At 41.2% G+C, this 25,354-nt stretch overlaps 1 protein-coding gene across 9 annotated transcripts in view; it reads right to left on the reverse strand.

The window, feature by feature from the left end:
• Positions 1–2,939: 2,939 nt before the first annotated feature.
• Positions 2,940–25,354, reverse strand: part of FAM13A (family with sequence similarity 13 member A) — a 177,466-nt gene continuing 155,051 nt past the window's right edge. For all 9 annotated transcript variants that reach the window (XM_078394557.1, XM_073001961.2, XM_078394558.1 and 6 more), the window contains 10 exons: positions 22,856–23,069; positions 20,260–20,398; positions 18,962–19,043; positions 18,618–18,838; positions 17,672–17,755; positions 14,665–14,760; positions 12,161–12,244; positions 10,604–10,800; positions 8,897–8,998; positions 2,940–7,970 (listed from right to left, as the gene is read on the reverse strand). In XM_078394557.1, coding sequence (XP_078250683.1) covers positions 7,844–7,970; positions 8,897–8,998; positions 10,604–10,800; positions 12,161–12,244; positions 14,665–14,760; positions 17,672–17,755; positions 18,618–18,838; positions 18,962–19,043; positions 20,260–20,398; positions 22,856–23,069 — 1,346 coding nt within the window. In that variant the 3' untranslated portion in view covers positions 2,940–7,843. The remainder of the gene's footprint in view (positions 7,971–8,896; positions 8,999–10,603; positions 10,801–12,160; positions 12,245–14,664; positions 14,761–17,671; positions 17,756–18,617; positions 18,839–18,961; positions 19,044–20,259; positions 20,399–22,855; positions 23,070–25,354) is intronic.

Here is a 25,354-nt window from a genome sequence, read left to right on the forward strand (position 1 = left end):
CCTGACTTGGTAGAAGCTGAAGACCGCTGCTCCTTCTAGACAAGCTGGAACATGTTCAGAGGAGAAAGCCATGGTCATAAATGGTCTGGAAGCCAAGTACTATAAGGAGTTGTTTGCTTGAGTTGGATGTGTTTAATCCAGAGCAGAGATGTAGAGTGGTATGGGAGCCAATACTGAGGCTCCAATACTTTGGCCAATACTTCGAATGAGAAGAGAAGGCTCCCTGGAAAAGACCCTGATGTTGGGAAAGTGTGAGGGCAAGAGGAGAAGTGGACAACAGAGGACAAGATGGTTGGACAGTGCCACTGAAGCTACAAGCATGAATTTGACCAAACTCCGGGAGGCAGTGGAAGACAGGAGAGCCTGGCGTGCTCTGGTCCATGGGGTCACGAAGAGTTGGACACAACGACTAAACAACAAAATGGAAGTCAACTTTAAATATTTGGAGGACTGTCATGTAGCAAATGGCACAAGCTTGATTCCTCCTGCACCAGAGTAGGACCTGTACCATAGGATTCAGGTTACAGGAGTTTTTTATTTTAACCTAAATATTGCAAACAACTTCCCTACCAGAAACTACCAAGGCAGAAAATCTTCAGTGGATATTTCTAAACAGAGGTTGGCTGGCCATCTGTCAGGCATGCTTTGGCTGGCAATTCCCGCATCGATGGGAAGTAGAAGTAGATAAAAAAGAATTGTGTCCTTTGGTAGTTGGTGTTTCCAAGAAATGCACTTCTCTGTCAAATCTAAAATCTCTGCAGCCAATTTAAACAGGCTTCCAAAATGTTGCTTTTGACTGCACCATTACACCATCTGCATGCTTCAAGATCTCTCTCTCTGTCTCTCTCTTGCAACCTTTAGTAGCGGTCAGAGTTTGGTTTTTCCCGTTCTGTCAATTGTGGGTCTTGGCTTTTTGAATCATAGTTTGCAGTTTGCTCTCATATCCTAAGCTATAACCCTGTATTCCTCTAAAAGTAATTTAAAGGAAGATATAAACTACGTACAGTAGTTGACTCAAAAATGCGGCAGATGCTAAACCACAGACCGAAATTGCACTCTACAAAGGACATGTTGACTGCGGGAGATCACTGAGGAAAAGTGATCTTTATCTCACATCTGAGATAAAGGCTGTTTACCAGGAAGTTATTAATAGAGAGAGGCATGAACTGAAAAGAACAAGAAAGTTAGTAAAAAAAAAATTGCTGGTTCGTTGATTCAGGTTGTATCAGGTTTGTTTAAACCGACAAACCAAAATGAACCAAACTAACAAGCTTTTAAAATGATTTTTGGTTCAATGGTTCAGTTTTGCTGATTTTCTCCCCCTCCCCTTTGTCCCCACCACCTGACCCTGCTCCCTTCCTGCTGCCCCCCCCAACAGCTACATCAGACCTGGGCAAAGCGTGGCCCAATGGCCACATACAGCCCGCGAGCCGCTCCCGTCTGGCCCGCCGGTCGTCGCTCCAGTCAGGTGTTCAAGCCCCAGACAGACGGGATTTCTCTCACTGAACAAGTTGAACATCAAAACCATTTTTAGCTTTTTGTCTAAAGTTGACCAGTTGCTTATCTTTTATTTTTAAGTAAAGTTGGTTTGGCCCCCGAACACAGTTCAGATTTTCCATGTGGCCCCCTATAGACATTAATTGCCCACCCCTGATCTACATGGTTCTTCTCCATCACCATCCTGGTGCACTGGAGTCTCGACTGACTTCTCTCATCAACTGGGACCTTGGCACATGTACAGAGACGGCTGGCCCAGCTCACGGAAGCCAGCCAGCATGAAGATGGCAGTGGCAAAAGCAATGTTATTTCTAAGCTGCACGGCTGCGTGGCGGTGCAGCACTAGATTGGGGTTGCCCATTTGCTTCCCATTGGAGTTGGAACCCTGTGTACATGGGGTGGGGCTCCACCCAGCGCTCTGGAAAACTGGGCAGAGGAAGAGGAGGCAGCACAAGTAGAGGCAACGAGGCAGTGGGAAAGGGGCAGGTAGGTGGTAGAGGAAACGGGGGATAGTTTCTCCTCCCCCACAGGCAATAAGTTTTTTTTAAAAAATGAACTGGTTCATATTCATTTCTTTAAAAGTTCCGAACCACAATTTTTCTGGGTCATACCCATCTCTAGTCATCATGAACATTTTGTTTCCTCTGCTCCTGAACAACGAGCAGTCAATGAGGTAGAGGAAGGCCAAGGAAATGCTGAGTTTGATGTCACATGGTGTATCTTCTAATATCCTGGAAATTCACTTTTAAAACATTAATTTTACTAAATTATCATTAACAATGATAATGGGAAGAAAGCATTTCCAAAAGCAATGCAACAGAGTACTTTTCACTCTATTTTTTTTTTACACTTTAGAATAATCGCACAAAACATGAAAATGTTGTCAAATTCCCTCTAAAGATTATTTTAAAATCTGTTAAAAACTACTAGGAACTGTTACACTAATACAGTGCTGTTTCTACTCATTACTTTCCAGAGGTGATTTCTTCATTAACCATTTTAGCAAGGAAAGGAGCTAAAATAATCCGTAATGTGTTACTGCAAAGCTCTACTTTAGTTATCAGAGAGATATGGCTTACTAGAAAGGACACTGCTTGTGCCATGTAGTCTGGTTCTTAAACTTCTTGTTTACTGCTCAACCCTAAATTATAGGCACATTGATAAAGGGGTGGTATTTCAGGTATTCTGGCTTCAAAGCGGTTATATAAAATGTAACGAAGAATTAGACTTGTACTTTTCAGAATAGCATCAGTTATCATTAAAAGCTGCCACATCAGTGACTCTTATGAAGAAACCCTGAGTCAGTTCTTCTGAAAAGCATGGATTAGCTCAATTGTGATAAACTTGTGTGCTGTTTGCTTTCAATGAGACAGAATGGTTAACTTCGGCTGAACTGGGACCTTCAAACTGGATTCTTAGCAGAGATAGATGGAGTCAACCACTGCAGTCAAAAATAGGTTTTATTTTGTTTTATGCAAAATACAATCAAGTACAAAAATGTACACATATAACATTTGCTAGTCAATTTACATTTGTAGAAAGACACAGTGCTTTAAATGATTTTTTTTTCTGACTTTTAAGTGATGTAAACATGGAACTGGGTCTGTAAGGTTTCACATGGTGTGTAAAGCAGAATTTTGACAAGAGAAAATTGTGTTTTCCAGCTAAGGGTGAAGTCTGACAAAAGATACCATACATTGCATGATGTGACTGGAAGTTATTGGGTTCAGATTTTCAACTTTACTCAACCTGTATATATGTAAAACACCAAAGGACACAGGCTTAAGATGATCACTAGCCCCTACTTGAACAGATCCTTTGAATCACTGAGATTTATGTAAGTGTTCACTTAGCATTCAGCAACTCAGTCACTAGACCTGCTCTAGATGGGGAAAGCAATTAAGATTTAGACTGCGGTTTCTGGGGGAGATAGAATTCAAGAGCTTTCACTGCAGTCAAAATATATGATGGATTGTTGATGCATAAACATGTCCATATAGAGAGGGTTCAACAGCTAACAGAGCTCACTAAACATGTGCTATCAACACAAGTTGAACATCTATGGAAAAGTAGCTTTAGTACAGTGATGGAATACAATTTGACATCTTAGTTGTCTCTAAAATGTGTTGGGTGCACCCCTCTACACAGGATATTTTCTCACCTCCTGTAGTAGGGCATTTCCAGGCAAGGCCTCTATTGCATAATGACAATGCCCCAGTTGTAGAATTTTGCACGGCACCAGAGGATAACCTCTGAATTTCAGTGCCCCTCTTACGTTTTCCCACTTTGTATTCCACCTTTTTTCATCCTAGAGAGAGAAAAACTTGTGAAGGAAAAAAGACAAGTGATCTGCCCAATGCCTTTTGTATATGAATGGTTGGAGATCACTATTTGGAAGGAACCACTCCTTCTGTTACCAGCACAAAAACCAAGATACTTCAGCAAACTGGTAGCATCCATAAAATAACTATAGCCAGGCTACGAAAGAGTTGGCAAAAAATAAAGTAATTGCCTTTCCCTGTGGATTTTCCCCATCATTTTACAAACCAACCAACCACAGGAAATATGTGCGTGCTGAGAGAAAGCAATTCAGTTTGTGCATTAGGTCCATATATCATGATCTCAATTTCTAAATATGACTAAATCATTTGGACAAAATTAACTGGCATGTGAAGTAGAGGCTACCACAATTTAGTATTGGGTGTGTGATGAAGAAAAGGACAAAAGTGGAAGTTACAACCACTTTGCATCAGTTTTATATTAGTCTATAATTCCTACCATTTTTTTTTTTGGAAAGGGCACATTGCATATTTGAAAACTCAGGATGAATGAAAGCAGGTTAGGATGACAAAGCTCCACCTTTTGTTTGGCACTGTCCTTATTTGTGTCAGAGGTTGTTATGCTTTGGGACTACAACTCCCAGAATCCAAATATCAAGCTTGGATTTGGAGCATCCTTGAATACAGGCCACTGTAGGATGGACAGTGTCCCGCCACCCTTCATCCTTACAACATACCCACCACACACAGCCTCTTCTGCTAACCAAGAATGTCAGTATACAGATGGAGAGATAAGGGCAAAAAACCACAACTTTCTGTGTTGCACGGAAAGCTAGGAAAATCCACTTGCAGAGGGAATTGCTGTGCTAAAAGTACTTTTACATACAACAAACATGCATCTAAAACTGTGAGGAAAGCAACCTGTGATTTCTGAAAGGACTTTATGGTTCTTGTACAGGCCCACTGAGCTTGCTGGGTTGTGTTATTCAATCTCCTTCATGTCCAGCCCCGGGGGGAGAGATGAGATCAGACCCCACCCTCTCCTCTGGGACCATCTGGAGGAAGGATTAAATGTATGTTAAGAGCTTGTTGGTATTCTTCAACTTTAAGAGATTAAACCCTATAAAAGGGAATTTTGTCTTTCAAAGAAAGGGAAGATCCCATTTTCAGGTTAAGTGGGATGTATCCCATTTGACTGCTTCTGTCTCTTAATGCCAAGGAGAAAGCAAGGAGGAGTGTGACAGAATCAGATTTTTGCTTAATAGGCCTAAACCTGATATGCACTTGGACAGAAAGCTGCCTTCTGAAATTGGGGTGAGTTACCCTCTTGTGTCAGACAACATACAAGACAATCTGGCTAAGATGAAGTTGCTAATGCACCCGTTTCCTGCTGTTCTGCGCCCCTGAATACTTGCCTTTTGGTAATGAGAAAGCTATTCATGAGATAAAGATCTGCACACAATGTACAGAAATTAAATCCGGAAGCCTGATGAAAACATTTGGTGAAAACATGCTCATTGTTCCACATTTATTTTAATGTTTTTTAAAAAGAAGTTAATGATTTGACTGTTCATATATAAAACCTGTGAATAAACTACAGGTTTTTTCTTTTCAAAAAAGTTATCTAGGAATAATTTATAACCACAAGAGGTTCATTAATTATGATTCTTATTTTGCTTTATAATAAACATGTCAACCTCATTTATTTATATTAGCATTTTGAAATATATAAACATGCATTCAACTGGGAAATTAAGAGAAGCATATATCCAACATGGCTCTCATTCATAATTGCAGCACTCCGTGAGTGTCACTGGGGATAACTTTTTCCCCCCACGCAAATTATCTTAATTCAGTCTCTAAAAATAAGCTATATCACACTTATTTAAGAAAAATTAAAATCCTGCAAGCAGCAATTTTAGTAAGGATAGCCATGTTAAAAATGATGACCCAAGTTCCAGAGAACTATTTAATTCCAATAACTTTGTCTACCTGAGACAAAATACCACTAAATTCCACGAGACTTACTTCTGAATCAACATGTACAGGACTGCAAATGGAGGCGCATTAAGCCCCTTTTCCCTAGGCTCATTGAATTAGTTTCACAGTTCTCTGGAATCTGGCCCACATTTTTGTACATCAATTTTTATCAGAAAATCTAAGTAATTGCTGTTCAGTTTGGACAAGCATTCGTTTAATAGAATTTGTATACTTTGTAACCAAGTTTTAAATTCAGCTATTTTCGCAGATAGCAGGGAGGCAGCGCTTTGAACTTCAATCAGATATAATTCGCATATAATAAACACATATTTAAAACTTTCTAGCATCGATGCTTGGAAAGGCTTCTGCTAATTATGATATACTTTCCTATTCACTGATTTTTTCTCAAAATGAATCTTAAAGCTGAGTTTCAGACATACTTCTCCGCTCTAAAAGAATGGCATAAAAACCAAGAATCAAGTAGACAAAATATTTTTTTCTTTTTTAAAGGACAGTTTTGGGTACATTTTCTATTTGTTTTGAATTTGTAAAAAAATAGAAAATTCTCTCTCTAAAGTGCATCATTGTACCTACAATTTTACACAAGCTATTTGAAAGTACAGCAATAACACAGCCACATAAATGGCTGAAGCTTAACATGAACAAAAAAGGCTACAATCTCATTGTCATATGAGATGGATCTGCCAGATTTTAAGGGGTGACCAGATACTGTAAGGGACTGGCACAACCTGATATTGCCATTAAAAATAAAACAAAACAAAAAAATTCTATCGCCACTATGAGATTTTCACTCTCAATAGCACTCAGACCTTTCAGGTCAGTTCTTATGCCAGAAACACCTACCATGGATTGCTGTATGTTCTAGAAGGTTCTGGAAAATGTGATGGGGGACCAGCCTAGTGCTTCTCACTAACATGCCCAAGAATCAAGGGAACACTCTAGAGTATACCACTATTACACAAGAAAAATGGTAAGTATATGCCATCTTCCAGGAAAACTTGTCCGCCATTCTTCATCTCCATTACTGTGGAACTCTATCACTTCTTAAATGTTAGAGCAGTACAACGATGGAACCAATTACCTCAGGAGGTTGTGAGCACTCCAATGCTGGAGGCACTCGAAAGAAAATTGGACAACCATCGGTCAAATCTGCTTTGACTTGGATTCCTGAACTGAGCAGGGGGTTGGACTTAATGGCCTTATTGGCCTCTTCCGACTCAATTATTATATGATATCTCTGAGAAAGTACAGATGCCTCAAAACACAGTCTGAAGACCACAGTCCAATCAGAGCCCCCTGCAGCAAGAGCCCTCCAAAGTCGACCAAGGCTGGAATCATACACTTCTCAAGTGGGATCCATTTACTCAACTTTTCTTCTTTCTGAACAAATGGAAGTGGCAGTTGTGAAATAACTTCTTTTTTTTCTGAAAAGGGGGAGGAACCCCGTGAATAATAAATTGCACTTTCTAAAAAAGTCCTACTGAATACCAAGGTCATAACATGCTCCTTTTTCCAAGGGATGGTACCTCAGCATTCACTTGGGGCCAAACATACCAAGAAACCCAAACATCAAAAACCGCAAGAATCATCTCAGAATGCAAAGCCCTCCCCTTAAAGCGTAGACCTAGGTGCTTTATTCGTCTGATGAGTGCAGAAAATTATCTGGTGATTCATGGTAACTCAAACTCGTTCACCTCTTTCGCACTGGGTGCTCCAGAGAAGGTATAAATCATACTCTGTTAGCTGAAGCATTTCACAAGTCACAGGCTGATCAAAGCAAAAGGTGCCTCTCTGGGCACCAGTTCTTCTAAGAGCATCATAATCCCTGCTCCCATCCTTGGGCTGGTTTGGATGAGCAGCTTAGAGACAAAACAGGCTACAAGTCTGAAGGAAGGCGGAGGATCCCTCCCCCCTTCTCCCTGTCTTTTGTTAGCCACAGTCCATGGAGAGCTGCTGAAAAAAGGCCCTCGTGGTATAAGGCTCTTGCCGAGTTAGTTCTTCAAGCAATCATTCCTTTGGCTTGGTCAACTCTTTAACTCTATTGGCAAAGGTCAGGTGTGCCTTCATTACACGGTTTTAGGACTAATATCTCTTTTGCTGATTAAGACTTCCAGCAGCCTCAGCTTTGCCTTAATCTGCTTGTATTCATTATATTCTTCAGCCATAGGAGCACGGTCTTCTTTCTGGACATTTCTGAAAGAAAGACAGAACAATGCATCTTCCACTGAAATAACATTTCCCTAAATGTTGTTAGGTAGAAGGCACGAGGAAAAGAGGAAGACCAAATACGGAACAGACTGACTCCCTAAAGCAAACCACAGGCTTGAGTTTACAAGAGATAAGCAGAGTATAGCAGTGGTCCCCAAGCTTGGGTCTCCAGATGTTCTTGGACTTCATCTCCCAGAAATCCTGGCCAGCAGAGGTGGTGGTGAAGGCTTCTGAGAGTTGTAGTCCAAGAACATCTGGAGGCCCAAGGGTAAGGAACACTGGAGTATAGGACTTTCTGGAGTTCGCCCATTCATCAGGTTGCACAACTTGACGGCATATAACAACTGCTATTGATGGCTGAGTGAATGCTTTACATTCACACTTTTTAAATATCCTGCTAAGTAAGATGAAATCTGTGGGGCCTCCTTTGAAACGCTAACAGCAAAAAACCCCACACCATATGATGGGAAGAAGATAGTTATGTGTCACCAAGCTCGAACAGCTTATATTGACTCTAATAGGTAAAGAACTTTACTAACCCAACCAACATTAGGAAAACTTGAATATGTGGGGAAAAGCTAACTTTTGAAAAGGGTCAATTGTGCCTGTTTGGCTTCACAAAAACAGAAACTTCCGGGTTGGCATGCATGTGCACATACACACATTCTTGGGTAGGGGGAAAAATTCCAATTAAATGTTTGAAATGCCTGGAACTGCAAAGGATGAAGAGAAAATTGAACCTTGAAATGCTAAGGTGGGCTGGGAAGGAGAGTAAAGGGTTGAATAAGCAGATGTTACCAAGGATTACAAATAAGGACACAAAGCAATGTTATCTCCTGACAAAGGGAAGAGACGTGGGTTAAAAAAGTGAGGGGATAAAGGTTTTTGGGGGAAAGGGTAGAAATTATTACCTTCCATTTTGTCGGAAAAAGTTATCCTCAAAATCTCTCAGTTTCTTTCTGATCCTCTTTTTCTCTTCCCTGACTTCCTGCAGCTGCTCTACAAGTTCTGGCCTACAGTATTTGATAAAAAACAAGCAGACATCCAACTTTTGAAAATTGACGAAAATTACCACAGAAAGCCCAGCTTCCATTTTAACAAAAGCATGGATACATAAAAGCAAATATCATTCATACATATATGTTATAATCTAATTATTGTAACATTCAATACAGTAAATGTTGTAATAATATACAATATAGTAGCCAGAATCCTTTTGATTTTTTATGCTGGAACAACTGATTGTTGCTAGCTAACAAGTTGAATTTTATGTTGTTGTGTGGTAAGAAATTCAAGGGGTAACTTGTTAACTAGCAGCAAAAATCCCCAACAAACAGCTCAATGGTTTAGGCATCTTGTTGTGGAGCCAGAGTTTGGGAGTTTAATTCCCGTGCCTGCTTGACAAGAGCTGGAATTGATGATCCATAGGGTCCCTTCCAGCCGTGCAGTTCTAAGATAAGATATTATTATGAGTCACACAACCACAACAGGTCACACATCTATATTCTTATTTTTATTAACAGTCAATCAAAATTATTTTTAAAATGACTGATATTACATAACAGATACAGGTTTTAAACAAAAACTTAAGTACCTGTTAAAAATCAACATAGTATATATACTGTAATGATGATGATGATGATGCCAGAGTTGAAAATAAAGAATTGGAAAAACTAAAAAGTACAGAGACCTGGCAATCAAAACCATCTTGCTTGCGAATAGTGGTTCCCCCCAGCCATTGGGCTTTGGGAACAATATCAAGAAATTTCATACAGTATTATAAGCAGTTGCAGTTCTCAGAAATAACACCATCAGAGCTACAAAAAACAGCAGTATTAGGAATAGCATACATACTGTGCTAATATTAAACACATAGGATTTCGGTCAAAACTTGTATGTGTTATGTAATACCAGTCAATGCTCTTATAATTTTGATTGACTGTGTCTGGTATTTTGGAATAATAATAATACAGTAATACCAATATCGAATTCTCTATATCCTACATTGTATTATACTATTATCAGACTATCCTATTTACAGTATTTACTGAAACAGCGACGTCTACGTTGGCTCGGGCATGTCGTGAGAATGGCTGATGGTCGGATTCCAAAGGATCTCCTATATGGAGAATTAGTGCAGGGAAAGCGCCCCAGAGGGAGATCACAACTGCGATACAAGGACATCTGCAAGCGAGATCTGAAGGCCTTAGGAAAAGACCTCAACAGATGGGAAAACCTGACATCTGAGCGTTCAGCCTGGAGGCAGGCTGTGCATCACGGCCTCTCCCAATTTGAAGAGACCCTTGCCCAGCAGGCTGAGGCAAAGAGGCAGTCACAAAAGCAGGAAAACCAGGGAGCCGGACAGGGGACAGACTGGATTTGTCTTCAGTGTGGAAGGGACTGTCACTCTCGAATTGGCCTTCTCAGCCACACTAGGCGCTGTTCCAAGCCCTCCATACAGAGCACGCTACCATAGTCTTTCGAGACTGAAGGATGCCTAACTAACATTTACAGTATTATTAGAGCATATATTCCTTCCCTCAAATTTATTTATTATCTTTGCACAAACGTAATAGTATACAAATCACAAAGCAGACAGCCAAAAAAACATGTCCTACATAGAGGCAGCATGAAGATTTGATAGTCCCATATCCTGACTGCCTCTTGAAGTAATCCTGTCATCCACTGGAGAAACAAAGCCATCAACATCATCTTCCAGCTGGTCCAAGAAACTTTTCACATTGAAGTCAGATTTGATGGTGATTGTGAAGTCTAGTTTCGTGCTGGTATCTTCCTCAGAACCATCCTCTTCTTCCTGTGGAGACATTTTGACAGAATCCATTTTTACACAATGCAAAACATTTTTTTTAGCTGGCACTAAAGTAACCAAGACATGCAGGCGCAAGGTAGCCACAGGCTTGAGTTTACAAAAGCTGAGGAGCAGGGCAATTGAATACAGGACATTTTGGAGAGCAGTCATTCGTAGGTTCACCATAATTGGAGGCTACTTGACAGCATATAATAGGGACGTGGTGGCGCTGCAGACTAAACCACAGAAGCCTGTGCTGCAGGGTCAGAAGACTAGCAGTCGTAAGATCAAATCCACACGACGGAGTGAGCTCCCGTTGCTTTGTCCCAGGTCCCGCCAACCTAGCGCTTCGAAAGCATGCAAATGCAAGTAGATCAATAGGGACCATCTCGGTGGGAAGGTAACAGCGTTCCGTTTCTAAGTCGCACTGGCCATGTGACCACGGAAGATTGTCTTCAGACAAAAGCGCTGGCTCTATGGCTTGGAAACGGGGATGAGCACCGCCTCCTAGGGTCGAACACGACTGGACAAAAATTGTCAAGGGGAACCTTTACCTTTACCTTTTGACAGCATATAACAACAGGAGCAGCAACAACAGGTGCAAAGCAAACAAATGACAAAGCAAATGATAGGTTTGCAACAACAGAGCCCTGTGGCGGCTTAGAGATGAAAAATGTATCACTGCATGACCCTTGGGGATTACATAGGTCAAAATCATTAACTGCATACAATTGTGCCAGAAAAAACTATGATCCAAAGTGACAGTGACTAGAACTCTGGAAATATCAAATCCAGGCCTGCACCGGGTGCGAAAACGTTCCACAATAGCAAACAATGTTGTTTGGCTTCTTCAGTTGGATTTATTGTTTGGCTACAAAGGTATAAAACAAGTACTGAGCATGTGTACGCATGTCTGCATGCGCAAGCACACACACAAGGAATGCATGAAAAGGTTCAATTTTCACCCACACAAGGCTACACAAGCATATATCCAGCCCTAGGTCCCAAGTATGAACTGAGTAACTTCGGACAGATGCAAGCAGTAGTCATAGTTGCAGAACAACAAGATGACAATAAAAGAAGCAAATAAGAGGTGATCTGTTTTGCCAATCAAAAGGTGCCACCTATATGGGAACCAAAAATGAAGACAAGGCGCAGCTAGGTAGATAGTGAAGTTGAAGTTGCAACAGAGGCAGGAGGTGGACAAAGACAAAAGCAGACAAAAACAATTAATGATCTTGCTTCCTAGAAAGAAGACGAATGAATCAGCAATTAAGAACCATAATGCTGATCACTTCAGCTAAAAGAGAAATGATACAAGCTGAACAAATCAATTAGTGGCAGGAGGCTGTTTGGTTGTTTTCACCTTTATCTCCTTGAAGAAGGAAGCAGTTTCACCCTCGATAATTGGCTGCAGCAAAGGGCTTCTCCGCTTGCTGGAGGGGGAACCCTATGACAGACGGCAAGAAGCGAGTTATATGATGACTTTTTCTATCCACCCACCCAGTTCCACTCTTCTTCTCTTCTCAAATCCTTCCTCACTCATTTCCAAATCAAGTCCAAAATTCTTCCTCACAATCCATTAAAAAAAACACAGCAGGTTCACAAAATAAACCTCTCAAATCAAGCAAGATAAATGGGGGCTTTCTTATACCAACATGTCAGTAAATGTTATGAATAACATAGAGATTTAGGATAAGAAGAAGATGGTTGAGGTTTGGACATTTAGATCACAGATTGTGCAAAACGTTTATTATATACTGATTCCAGCAATATGGTATTCCATTTGCATTGATGTACCTACTCCCAAGCCCTAAAAGTAATGGACTCAACAGTATATGTGTGCTATTGGGCAGCACTCCATCATTTCAGCCAGCTTTGAAGGAGAGGAATCTCCTGATGGATCATGTTCTTAGTCCTAGGCCCCAGAAGAAAACGGTGCTTGCTAAGGTATAAGCAACAACTCATGCACCATCCTATCCACTCATTTCAACAGAATCCTTATTCAAAACACACATTCAGGGGCCAAGACACAGACTTGGTCTGGCAGCAATGAAGGCATGAAAGAAACACTCATTCATGAAATAAAAGAACGGGCTGAATGTACAGGGAAATAGCTCATGTTTACACTGGCTATGACAAAAATTACCTGAAACACTGGTGTAAGTGTACCACAAAACAGTCAAGAATAGGAACAGGGCAATAGGGCAGACTGGTACACACTCTCCCTCTTGCCAATAAAGAAATAATGTAGCTAGTCCTTGTGGTGTCTTATTGTCATGGTATTTCTTAGCAATGAGACATCAGATAGGCCCTGCAGTTCATCAGCTGGGGAAGGTAGCAACCTTTTTTTTTTAAATTAGAGGCCCCTCACACACACATGGCTTTCCCACAAAAAAAAACCCAGGTTTCTTTATTTGTAACTCTTCATTTCCAGCTGAAAGGAAAACATGGAACACACAATTTCACATTCTGCCAATAACTGTCATTGTTGAGGAACTGACAGGATGTGAAATTATGTGTTCCGTGTTTCTTCAGCTGCAAACAAAGAGTTGAAAATGGAGGGTTGTAAATAGCTGTTGCTGTAACCATCAATGCCCAAACATCCAAAATGTGAACAGTATGTTAATTCTCTTTCCTTAGCTGCAGAATTTAGAGTTTCTGCTTACAGATATTTTGTTTTACAGAAGCCGGGGGCAGAAGGGACTGGATTCTGCACAAACAGGACCACTCTCTCTCTCTTTCTGGTAGACCAAATCTGTCTGAGGGAAGGAATTATAGCTGTTATTATATCTGTTGTCCTTTCTGCTCTCGGGGTCAGAGACAGGAAGCCCGCTGGCTTGCTCCCATCAGCCAAGGAGTCTCAAGGACAGTTTCCGTGGCAGGGTGCAGGTTTTGCTGGAAGCAACACAAGCCAAGGAATAGAAACATTCTTGGCTCAGCAGCCACTGCAAGCAGCAGTCCAGAGTGCCAACAGAAACTCAAGGAGAACAGGGGTGCAAGTGTACGCAAGATGACTGTTCTGCTCTACTCTTTAGAGACAATATATTCTCAGAACTTGAACGCACTACTCTTTTGGGGGAATTACATTCTCAGAAATCCCTCAGCCAAAATGACAAGTGGCCACCAAAGTCGGGGGGATCTCTGGGAGTTATAACCCAAAACATAACTCTTCCAAATATCATAGTCTAGATGGTATTATTTTGTACAAAGAGTTCATGCTCAATCCATGACTCTCCCCAATCAGCTCATGCTCATCATCGTATCAAATTGCCAAGGAGGTATATGTACCTCTGGGATGAATTCACATTGCTTTCTGCCAGATGCAGGGGAGGGGTGTCAGGAGACAGGTATCTCGTGGTCTCGTGTGCTCCCAGAGGCATCTGGTGGGGCCACTGTGAGATACAGGAAGCTGCAACTAGAGGGGCCCTTGGCCTGATCCAGCAGGGCTCTTCTTATGTTCTTGTGCCCCACTACTCATGCAAGGCAGTAGAAAACCACAAGTGGGGGTCGTTAAGTCCTGAGGAAATTGTGGTTTAGGCAGGCAGTGTGTGTCATTCTGAAATGGAGGGGTGAGGTGTCTCCCATTCAGATCAGAGTCCTCAAACTCTAAACTCCATGTAAACCATAACATGTTACCCATTATCCTCTTGTGTGTCTAATTTGGCACACCAAAAAAGTACCCCGCACCATGGGGCCTGCCTTCTATTCTTCCCATTGCTTCATCATGGTACACACATGCCCATCTAGGTTTTACTACATGGAGGAAAATATTTTAGACTGAGGCAAGGGGGACAATGCAGCACAGAGAGAGAAGAAGCTCCCTGCCACCCTGGTCAAACGAGATACCCAGACAAGTTGCAGACTTACGATAATAGGGATGGTGTTGGCCCGAGAGAGGATCTGCTTGACCAAGCGGTATCTGTCATAGAGGGGCTTCATCATCTGCCGTTCATGTTTTGTTACCTGAACAGAAGGAAAACATGGTCAGTGGAAGGAGTGTGGTGGCAACAGGTTTGCAGGTAGCAACTAAGCTTTTCTATCACATATCATCCCATTACCCTCTGCTCCATCAGTTGTGAGAAGGAATGACCTGATCGAACAGGCTTTGAAAATAGATTTTAGAATGAGCAATGTCCCTCCATGTCCATGTATGAAGGCGGTTCACCTAGGGACATGAATGTTGGCATCAAAGGCAAGGAGCTTAAATGGGTACCATATATAAGGGAATGTATTGGTCCTTAGAACTCCTAGATGCCCATCTCCCCATACCAACTCAGTTTGTTCCCTTAACCTACTACTTTCTCATTCTCAGAAGGGCTGGAGATTAATAATTGCCATCTGAGCAATGTACACTTTTTGTGACACCAGTCAAAGTCAGGGGACTTGACTGTCAATGACATTCCGTAAGAGAACTGAAAGCAGAATTTTACGTTCTGTATCACCCAGCTGCACTAATGTCTTATTAACAGATTTCTAGACCAGTATGTTTATATGTTGGTTTGGGATGGTTATAAAGGGCTTGGAGGCAGGTCATCATCTGAGAAACTCTCTCAGGTGTCTCCACCAAACAAGTTGAGGCAGGTGACAATAAATGAGAAGGTATTTTCAGTGGAGGCATCATACCTTGGAAAAGTCGTTCCGAGAGAGACTATCCTAATACCTAGTTAGAGTCTTTGGGACAACACATAACTTCTTTTAATTTTCCCATGCACTTTAAGAATTTTGATCAAGCACTCTCCTCTTTTGCTGCTGGTTCAACGTTTATCGTGCTTGTATATATGCTGCAGTGTTTTTATTTTTTGCTGCTGATTTTATCTTTGTTTTATGATCTGCTGCTTGTGGTTTACTGGCCTGATGTTTGTATTTTTTAATGCAGTTCAAAGATAACTTTCACCAACACGGAAAAGAAATGCCTTCCTATCTCTCAGCGATTCAAGTTCAAGGTCCATGGCTGGCTCCATTTTGTCTAAAAGGCTGCCCTGGTTATCTTTGTTGTGTTTATCGACAATTAACAGACAGGCTTATTGTCTGGCAGGCAAAGTGTCACATATTACAAAGAATAAATTATGAAAGTCACAAGCTGTTACAGAAAGTTCACTTTGGGAATCAATGTCTTTTGCACTGTTCTGTATTAGCAAAATGATGTTAATGGTACAACCAAGAAATCAGAGCCAACCTGAGCTATTTATTTTGGAATTGCTTTCTTCCCATTGCTACTGTAGAACTCTTTAAAATTATAATGGCAGGGTTCACAGTAATAATCATGTTGAGAATGTGAAACACGATTGCTATAAAAAAAAAAACAGAACAATTGTAATGCTTAAACAATAGACAGAATAGTATATATTTCAGGCACAACAAAAATAGGAACAAAATCTGCAACAACAAAAAATGTCATCAGAACAATGAATGGAGGAAAACAACACTAACTGTTGTCTTCAAAATAACCAGATAGGACTCTGTTCATCACTCCAAATTGTGCTCCTTACATTTCAATTTCCCAACAGTTTTTGAATGATCAATGTAGAGAAAACACAGAATGGTCATGAGCAGCGCAGTTAGTTGCCAAAGATTACAGAACACTTTGTGGGTGTATAATCTGCACCCATTCAAAAGCAGATGGTGTGAAATGGTCCTCATGATGGCAATTTGGATCAACAGCTTGTTCTGATGAATACTGAAAAACTGGCAAATAATATGAGGCTAGCAACAGGAGGCCCATAATATGGCACACAATATGATGCCAAGCACATGAGGAGAACAATAGAAAGCCGGGAATTCATGCTGAAAATTAAGTCTAGGCTCTTTCTTCCAGGCGTTTCCCACATTAGTATTGGTGGGTCTTTTAAAAATGGTGGAACAACAACAGTCCAATTACAACATCCAGTTGTGAGAGAAAAAGGCTGTCCTGAACTAGGGAATCTGATGGCTTCTCAAGGATCAGATTGGCTTTTCAGCTTTTTGACCATTTTGTTTTCATACTTTAAGTTTAAAATTTCACATCTCTATTTCAAGCCTTGTTTATACACATTTTTTTAAAAAAACCAACAGCAAAATGTTTGCAGGGCTATTGAGTTTGGACCAAAAACCAGCGTTCTTGGTGGTTGCTCCTCACTTCTGTAATACACTCCCATTTTAAAGAGGTCTCTGAAAACATGGCTATTTAGACATGCATTCCTGGATACTACATCAACAGAGCACAGTGGTTCTTTCAGCGTTGAAGTTATCTATTCTGCCACCTTGTTTTTAATGTTTTAATGTTGTCCCCTTCTTAGTTTAATTTGACTGATACGTTTAATTTGATTTTCTGTATTGTTATGTTTTGTGGGTTTATTGAAAGTGTTATTTGTTATTTTATTTGTTTGTGAACGGCCTTTGATGGTCAGGTGGGCAGTATAGAAATTGAATGAATGAATGAATGAATGAATGAATGAATGAATGAATGAATGAATGAATGAATAAATAAATAAATAAATAAATAAATAAATAAGACATTTAAATATTTGTGTAAGAAGCACAAATTTCATTTTAGCTGTTGAATAGGTAAGGTGATTATTCATCACAGAAACTGAATGAAATTGGGAAGTAAAGTCTACGGTTGTAGTCTTTTCCAGGGAGTCTTCTCTTCTCATGAGATGGCCAAAGTACTGGAGCCTCAGCTTCAGGATCTGTCCTTCCAGTGAGCACTCAGGATTGATTTCCTTCAAAATGGACAGGTTTGTTCTCTTTGCAGTCCGGGGGACTCTCAAGAGTCTTCCCCAGAAAAAAAAGTACATGTTAACTAAATAGCAAAACTCCCCCAATTTAACACTTGGACATAGGTGTGAAGCTATAATATCAGCTGTATTATCAATACGAACGCTGCTCTACTTACTGGTCTTCCATGGATGCTCTCATAAGACAAGAGAGCTTTCTGAAGAGCCACCTTCTCTGCTGCTATCTGGTCTTTAGTCATGTCCTGCATCAAGCAACCAAGGAAAAGAGGAAGGAGGGGAGAGCAAAGAGAGAGAATGAGAACTTACAGCATAACCTGGAAAACTTCAATTTCTAGTAATATGTGCCTGTCCCATCCCAGTCCCTTAGGATGGAACCGATACCCCAAGACTCCCATTTACAACAAATATTTTGCACCTGAAGGAGCTCCTGTGGACAAGAAGAATTGGAAGAAAGGAGCATTAAAGGGAAGGCTGATACAAAATTTGCAACAACAGAAGCAAAATACCTCACCAGAGTGTGAAAAGGTTATTTTATTTGGATTAATGCTTCCAGAATCTCCCAGCTAGCATGGCTAGAGGATCCTGGGTATTGTAGTTCCAAAACACAGCTTTTCCACACTTTCTGTGGCTTCAGACACAAGAGTAGTTCCAGAACGTAGTAAGAATGCAGCAAAACAAAGGTAATTTTCATTCCAAAGTAGATTTGCCAAATATCTCCCTATCGACTTTGAAAGAAGAGCTGATAATACTTTAAGCAACTATACTAAAGTTATCAATGTTATTTGTACATATTAAAATTTCATTAACTGGTGTGCAAATCCCCACCAGGTGTTTATCAGTGCTTTCATTATAGTTTGACAGATGCCAACCATTAGGCTGAAAGTGAATGATTCTACAGTACATATTGAATCAATTGTTTCACTCTGGGTTTTATTCATTACGATCATGCAAAGATCTGGATATTCTTTAATGATCTGATGGCACACATCAGCCTATTTATATTCACACCTGTTCAACGTATGCATGAATTCCAGAATTCTTGATTTATCGTAACAATTTTCATTTTGCTTGATGATGGAAACCACTCCATCTTTTCAATTATACCTTAATGTCCTCGGGTCGGTTTGCCTCAGTCCTTTTCTCCTGCAGCTTTTTCTGGATGGATTCCAGAGTTGCCTCCACAGCTGGTTTTGTTGACTTATCAGACAGCTCTTGCTTCTTGTCTTCCTCCTTCTCCAGCTGAGAGCCAAAACTTTTGGGGAGTGTATTGCTACGCTGACGCATGACAGGAGCCAGGTCTTCCTCTGACATCTTCAGTTTTGATTCTGGTTTTGGAAGAGAAAAAGAGAGTGGATTTCCAGGAAGGGGCTTAAAAAGAAAAGAAAAACCAAGGGAAGCACGGCAGAGCAATGTCGATAAATCTTGGGTGAGGACCTCAGGACTCCTACCTTTCAGCTGCTTTCGAAATTTTGCAAGGTCATTTGTCCACTTCAGTACCTCCAAGTTAGCTGCTTTGTCACTGTGTGAGGGCTGCAAGAGGGCAGAAACAGAGGGGTGTGTGTGTCATTTTGTGCTAATGGAGACATCAGAAATGAAAGCAGAGGATTGCATAGGATACTTTTACAAGTGGTGCCTCGCTAGACGATGATAATCCGTTCCACTGAAATCGCTGTTTAGCGAAATCATTGTCTAGCGAAAAGCATTTCCCCATTGGAATGCACTGAAACCTGTTTAATGCGTTCCAATGGGGAAGAATTATCATTGTCTAGTGAAGATCGGCCATAGGAAAGCCGCTTTGCGAACCACCGATCAGCTGTTTAAATCGCTGTCTTGTGAAGCTTAGGTCCCGAAAACACCTGTTTTGCAAGCACAGAGGGAGCTGTCAAAATCGTCGTCTAACAAAAATCGGTTTGCGAAGCAGGGACCAAACATTGTCCAGCGAAGTTTCCCCGTAGGAATCACTGTTTTGTGAATCACTATAGCGATCGCAAAAAGTCAATGTCTAGCGAAAAAACTGTCATGCGGGGTAACTGTCTAGTGAGGCACCACTGTACGTGTTTCAGTGCAAATTGCGTAACAGCCAGAACCGTGTTTGCCTGTAATACGTATGTTTTGCAGGACTGTTGTGGCACCCCTGACTTGCACGTCCCCTTTTTACACTTTTAGTATCCAATACGCTCTGAACAGAACTCAGAATAAATTACATTCTAAAATTAGGGCCATGTCATTATTAGAATTCCATCCAAAAAGTATAAATACCTTAATCTGCAAATGTCACAGATTCTTCACAGGCCCCAAGACATGAGAAAGGCCAGGGTATAAAAGTGAAATATATGTAGTTGGATACACAGATCTACCATTTGCTTTATATAAAACTGTGACATTTCTGAATAACTGCATATGGACTGAAAGTGTGATCTATGCACATTTTACTCAGATATTCATCACATGATCTGTGCCCAGTGGATTGCAGTCTAAGAATGAAAGGTCTTAAAAGGACTATCAACCATTTCCTCTGTGGGCATTGGGCTTCAATGACATAAGACTGCACCCTGGGAATGAAAGACCACAGAAGATTGTCAACCTTTCATGTTGAACACAACCAGCTTGAGAACTTTGCCACTTTGCAGGACAACCCGTGAAAATATTCAGGCAGATAACACTTCTCATCATGGCAAGAGGGGGGCATAGATTCAAATCCCGACAGCTTTGGATGCCGGAGAAACAAAGGTTTCCAGCGACTCACCCGATATTTCCTCTCCTCTTCAAATTTTTCTTCAAACTTCCTGATCTTTTTCTTCAACCCTTGGATCCTACGGGTCAGCTGCGCTGGCGTCAAATCTTCCCTGTCATCTTCATAAGATCCCAATGAAGAACTTCTTCTCCTGTAATGAAGGTGACGGATAGCACTTGTTGCAGGATTAATTGGTGTAAGTCATGGTGGGACAAAGTACAGCCATAGGCCCCCAACTCTCCTATGCCCCCTTTTTTGGCAAAAAAGGGGACTTAAGTTCCTGGAAACTTACACAAGTAGCAATTCAACTTTTCAATAGGTCACAGCCCCTCCTGCACTGTTTACTATCTGAAATGCAATTTTTTAAGCTGGAAGTAGACTTCTGACCACTTCCAATTCCATGGTTTGCTCTTTCTTTTTTTTTTTTTGGTTGACATTTTGGTCAACCCCTGGAGGTTTCTGGAGACACAAAAGTGGTCCTTGGAACAACCAATGTTGCCCATCTTGATATTTGCATACTAACATGAGAAAGCAAACTTCCTGACACAAACACATATGTTTTGACATAGAGGGATGGAAAATCACTTTATAACAGGTCAGGTGTATGTCTACCTTGCCCAGCAATGTTTATTTTGACTGACAGTAGGTCTTTGGCAGAGGTCTTTCTCACCATCTGACACCTGATCTCACTTTTTGTTGTTGTTGTTTAGTCGTTAAGTCGTGTCCGACTCTTTGGACGAGAGAACAACAGACCCTCCTGTCTTCCACTGCCTCCCGGAATTGGGTCAAATTCATGTTGGGAACTTTGGTGACACTGCCCAACCATCTCATCCTCTGTCGTCCCCTTCTTCTCTTGCCTTCAACTTTCCCTACATCAGGGTCTTTTCCAGGGAGTCTTCTCATGCGATGGCTAAAGTATTGGAGCTTCAGCTTCAGGATCTGTCATCCCAGTGAGCATTCAGAGTTGATTTCCTTCAGAACAGATAAATGTGATCTCCTTGCAGTCCAGAGGACTCTCAAGAGTCTCCTTCAGCACCACTATTCAAAAGCATCAATTCTTCGGTGGTTAGCCTTCTTTATGGTCCAGCTCTCACTTCCATAAATCGCTACTGGAAAAACCATAGCTTTGACTATGCTGACCTTTGTTGACAAGGTAATGTCTCTGCTTTTTTAGATGCTATCTAGGTTTCTCATTGCTATCCTCCTTAAGAAGCAGGCGTCTTTTAATTTCATGGCTGCTGATCTCCAGTGATCAGGGAGCCCAAGAAGGTTAACCAAGAAGGTTAACTCTGTCACTGCCTCCATATCTTCCCTTTCTATTTTCAAGGAGGTGATGGGACCAGTGGCCATGATCCTAGTTTTCTTTTAGGTTCAGCTTCAGACTATTTTTTTGTGCTTTTCACCCTCATTAAGAGGTTCTTTAATTCCTCCTCACTTTCTGCCATCACTGGAGGTAAATATGATTAAACCTGACAAGTTCTCAATGTAGAAATATATGGTACTATACTCAGAGCTTGTAAAAATTATTTGTTGGGGTTAAAACCAATAGATTTCCATAGTCAGCACAGACACTCAGGGCTGGTAGGTAGGGAAATACCATATCTCCCCTTTCCATGGAAAGTTTGTATCCAGTTGGCAGTCCCATCTCGAGGAGATGCACATGAGTGTTGTTGACTCCTCATCCAGCAACTGATTTAATGGGGTTACTCTAGCTGAGACCTGGTACAGTAACCGGATTTATGCACCTTAACATATCAAGGTGAAAAGGATTAGGCTCTGCTGCTCTTCACTGTTCTAGTTTTCTACTCACAGGGAGTTATTTTTTACAGAAGTAAAACACAGTGTGTGTCCCCTCTTCCACAGTGTTGCTCCATTCCATCTTTAATTGTGAACTCTGACTGTGAATGCTGAGAGGAATGGAGTCCAAATTATCAATGAAAAACAACTGGTAGGTATCAGCGTGTTCAGGGGAGCCAAAAAGTTTACAGATGTAGAAGCTGTTTCTTTAAACATACACACACACAAAACAGGTTTATCATATTCTCCCCTCTCTGAAAATGCAAAAGAAAATAGTCCTTTGAGAGCAAATTATTCTTGTTGGCTGCAAACTGGTATGTATTATTTGGAACAGAAATGTGGGAAAACAAGACCTGGGATGTGTGCCGGGGGGGGGGGAGCAGAATTCTCCACTTGGGCTGGGGGAGCTGAAATCCTGTAGCAGTCCTGCTACGATATTTTAGTCCAAGTCCCACTCCTCTCATTCTGAAGCACATATGTGTCTCCTGCAAGCTTAAGCCCTAGTTATGCCTTTCCTGGAGGACATTCTTGGTTCCCTTTAGAACAGGGAAGGGAATCTGCTATCACCACCAGTCATTAGAGTCCCCGATCCAGCCAAGATGGGTGGGTCTCCCCAACTGTCCTACACATTCAGAAGAGATACAGGGCATGAGTGACATACAGACTGGCGAGAGATCTCCATAGCTTAGCTGGCAATGGCATGCCCCTTGTTGTCAGCCAGCCCGTAAGAGACTAGAGAGATGAGGTTTTGAGTTATCACCTCAAAAAGGTTCTCCACCTCCGTTTCAGAGGTAACCACTTACTGACCTACCTCATGAATGAATGGGCATCGGGAGGGGAAGGAGGCACTTCTGTATCATCCAGGTACTGCTGACTTTGCCCATAGGCATAGAAACGAGGGGAGAGCATTGGGTCACTATCTTCATCCAAAAGCTGGCGAATAAGGCGGCCAGCCTGAGGGGAGAGGTGAGCTTCGTCCGAATCTAAGTCATCGCGCTGCCAGGAGGAAAAGGCCGGGATAGGCTCTGGAAATCAAGTGGGAGAGAACTCTGAGTAAGAATCTGGTAACCACCTTTTAATATTTCACAATTGTTTTATGAGACGTGTAATGAATATAAGAAATATGTACCAGTATGTCTGTTTACTCATATTTATTCACTATATTTAACAATAAGCTTTTTATCATATGTATCAGCAAGCCTTATTCATATTCACTATAGGTCTCATAAAACTGATTCTCCAGATGTTGGACAACAGTTAAAAACAGAATAATAAAACAACAGAAATTGCAGCAGACCAATGAAACATACCACAGTATAAAAACTGAACAAAGCCATAGTATTCACGAAGAATTTCACGGACGGGACCTAATGATTGTTGTGGGTTTTTCAGGCTCTTTGGCTGTGTTCTGAAGGTTGTTCTTTCTGATGTTTCGCCAGTCTCTGAGGCCGGCATCTTCAGAGGATAGCACTGTCCTCTGAAGATGCCGGCCACAGAGACTGGCGAAACATTAGGAAGAACAAACTTCGGAACACGGCCAAAGAGCCCGAAAAACCCACAACAACCAAAGACATAGTAACTGAAACAATGCTAAAAGGAACTATTAAGAGCTAAGCACACCCTGCAGGGTGATTTAAAATAGTTAAAACATTTTTATTGCTCAGAAGATTGAAGTCTAAGCTGCGCAGAACTTTGGAAGTAAAAAACAAAAGAAAAAGAAAAAACACAACTTCAAATTGGTCCTGGATACACATGGAAAGATACTGAAAGGGAGAATGGACTGATGTGTTACAGTCATAACATCTGATCCCTGTCGAAACTCTCACAGCTTTATTTTGCATGAAATGACATTTCCAAACTCTCTCTTATGATCAATGCATTACAGCAGGCCAACAGGTTTAATTTACTGGCATCAAAATGGAATGTTTTCCCACAACTCTACATCAGTGTGGGTCAGTCCTTAGAGCAGGGGGGCCCATTTTGTTATTATTAGGACTCTCTGGGGTGTGTGTGTGTGCAACTCCTTGATAGGAATATGTCTGGAATCTGTGATCATTAGTAAGTCATTAATCAGATGTTTGTAGATCAGTGGCAAAGCTACTCTACACACAGAAGGTGCAGATTCAACCCAAATTATCTCCAAGGGTTAATTAGGAAAGACTCCTACCTTACACTCTGGAGACCTGCTGCTGATCTGTATAAACAATATTGGGTGAAATGCAGGGCTCCTAAATGTGTGCCTCCAGATGGTCTTCTGAACCACGGCTTTTTAGAGTTGCAGTCCAAGAACATTGGATATACCACATTTGGGAACCAATGGGTCAGGAGCCTGATTCAGTATAAGGTTGGTAATAATGATCATTATCATCTTAGAAGTGCAGAGCTGAAAGGGAACCCTATGAATCTTTGAGCCCAGCCCGTAAGGGAGGCACAGTGGAAAATCAAACTCCCACAGCCAGGTAACAAAAAAACCAAAGTATCCAACCTATCACATTCCTGTGCTGATACACCAGGCACAGTTTCCATGGTTCTAGAGCAATCATCAGACCATTTTTACCCTGCCTCTCCAAAAGCACACATTGGTTTATACTCCTCGTAGTCCTAAGATGGCTTTAAGCCATGAATTTCAAACACAATTTCATTAAAACAACTCCAGCATGATGCAGTTTGTAAAGTCATTTTGCATCCCAGCTCGGGGGGGGGGGGTATGGAATATAAATTAAATAAAGTAAAGTAACTTACTTCAGCAACAGCAGTGACCTGCAAGGGCGCTACAAATACCTCAAGGTTGTCTGATGTAATTGCTGATCTGAATCTCTCTGACAACATCAAGCAATTTCATCATGCCCAGGGCCTTCCCACAGCCAATTCAATGGCCTCTGCCTGCAAGGATGGGGAACCCTCAAAGGACACACACTTTTATTAGACAGACAAGAGATGTGTGGGATGGTGGCAGCTGCAGATTCACCGTCTAGATGGATTTCATTGATACCAGAGGAACCAGAGATCAGAAAAGTCCACCATTTTGGGCTATCACTCCTAGCAGTTCCATTGTAATTCAGAAAGAACAATGTCAAATATTTGAAAGATGATAATTTACAGGCTTGGGATAACTGCTGAGAATAACTTTTGCTAAATTGCACAGCTCTCAAGTGGCATGCTTTGACTTTCCCCAGGTGATAAATGTCATGCAATATGTACGCCTTTATGAAACCCACCAAATGCTAGCGTTAAGTTTCTATCTGATTTCTTTCCCCCATTACTGGATATGATTTTGGTTTTTAACAAACGCTTAAACACGTTCAACAAA

Source organism: Pogona vitticeps, chromosome 5, assembly GCF_051106095.1.
Source record: "Pogona vitticeps strain Pit_001003342236 chromosome 5, PviZW2.1, whole genome shotgun sequence".
Taxonomy (NCBI): domain Eukaryota; kingdom Metazoa; phylum Chordata; class Lepidosauria; order Squamata; family Agamidae; genus Pogona; species Pogona vitticeps.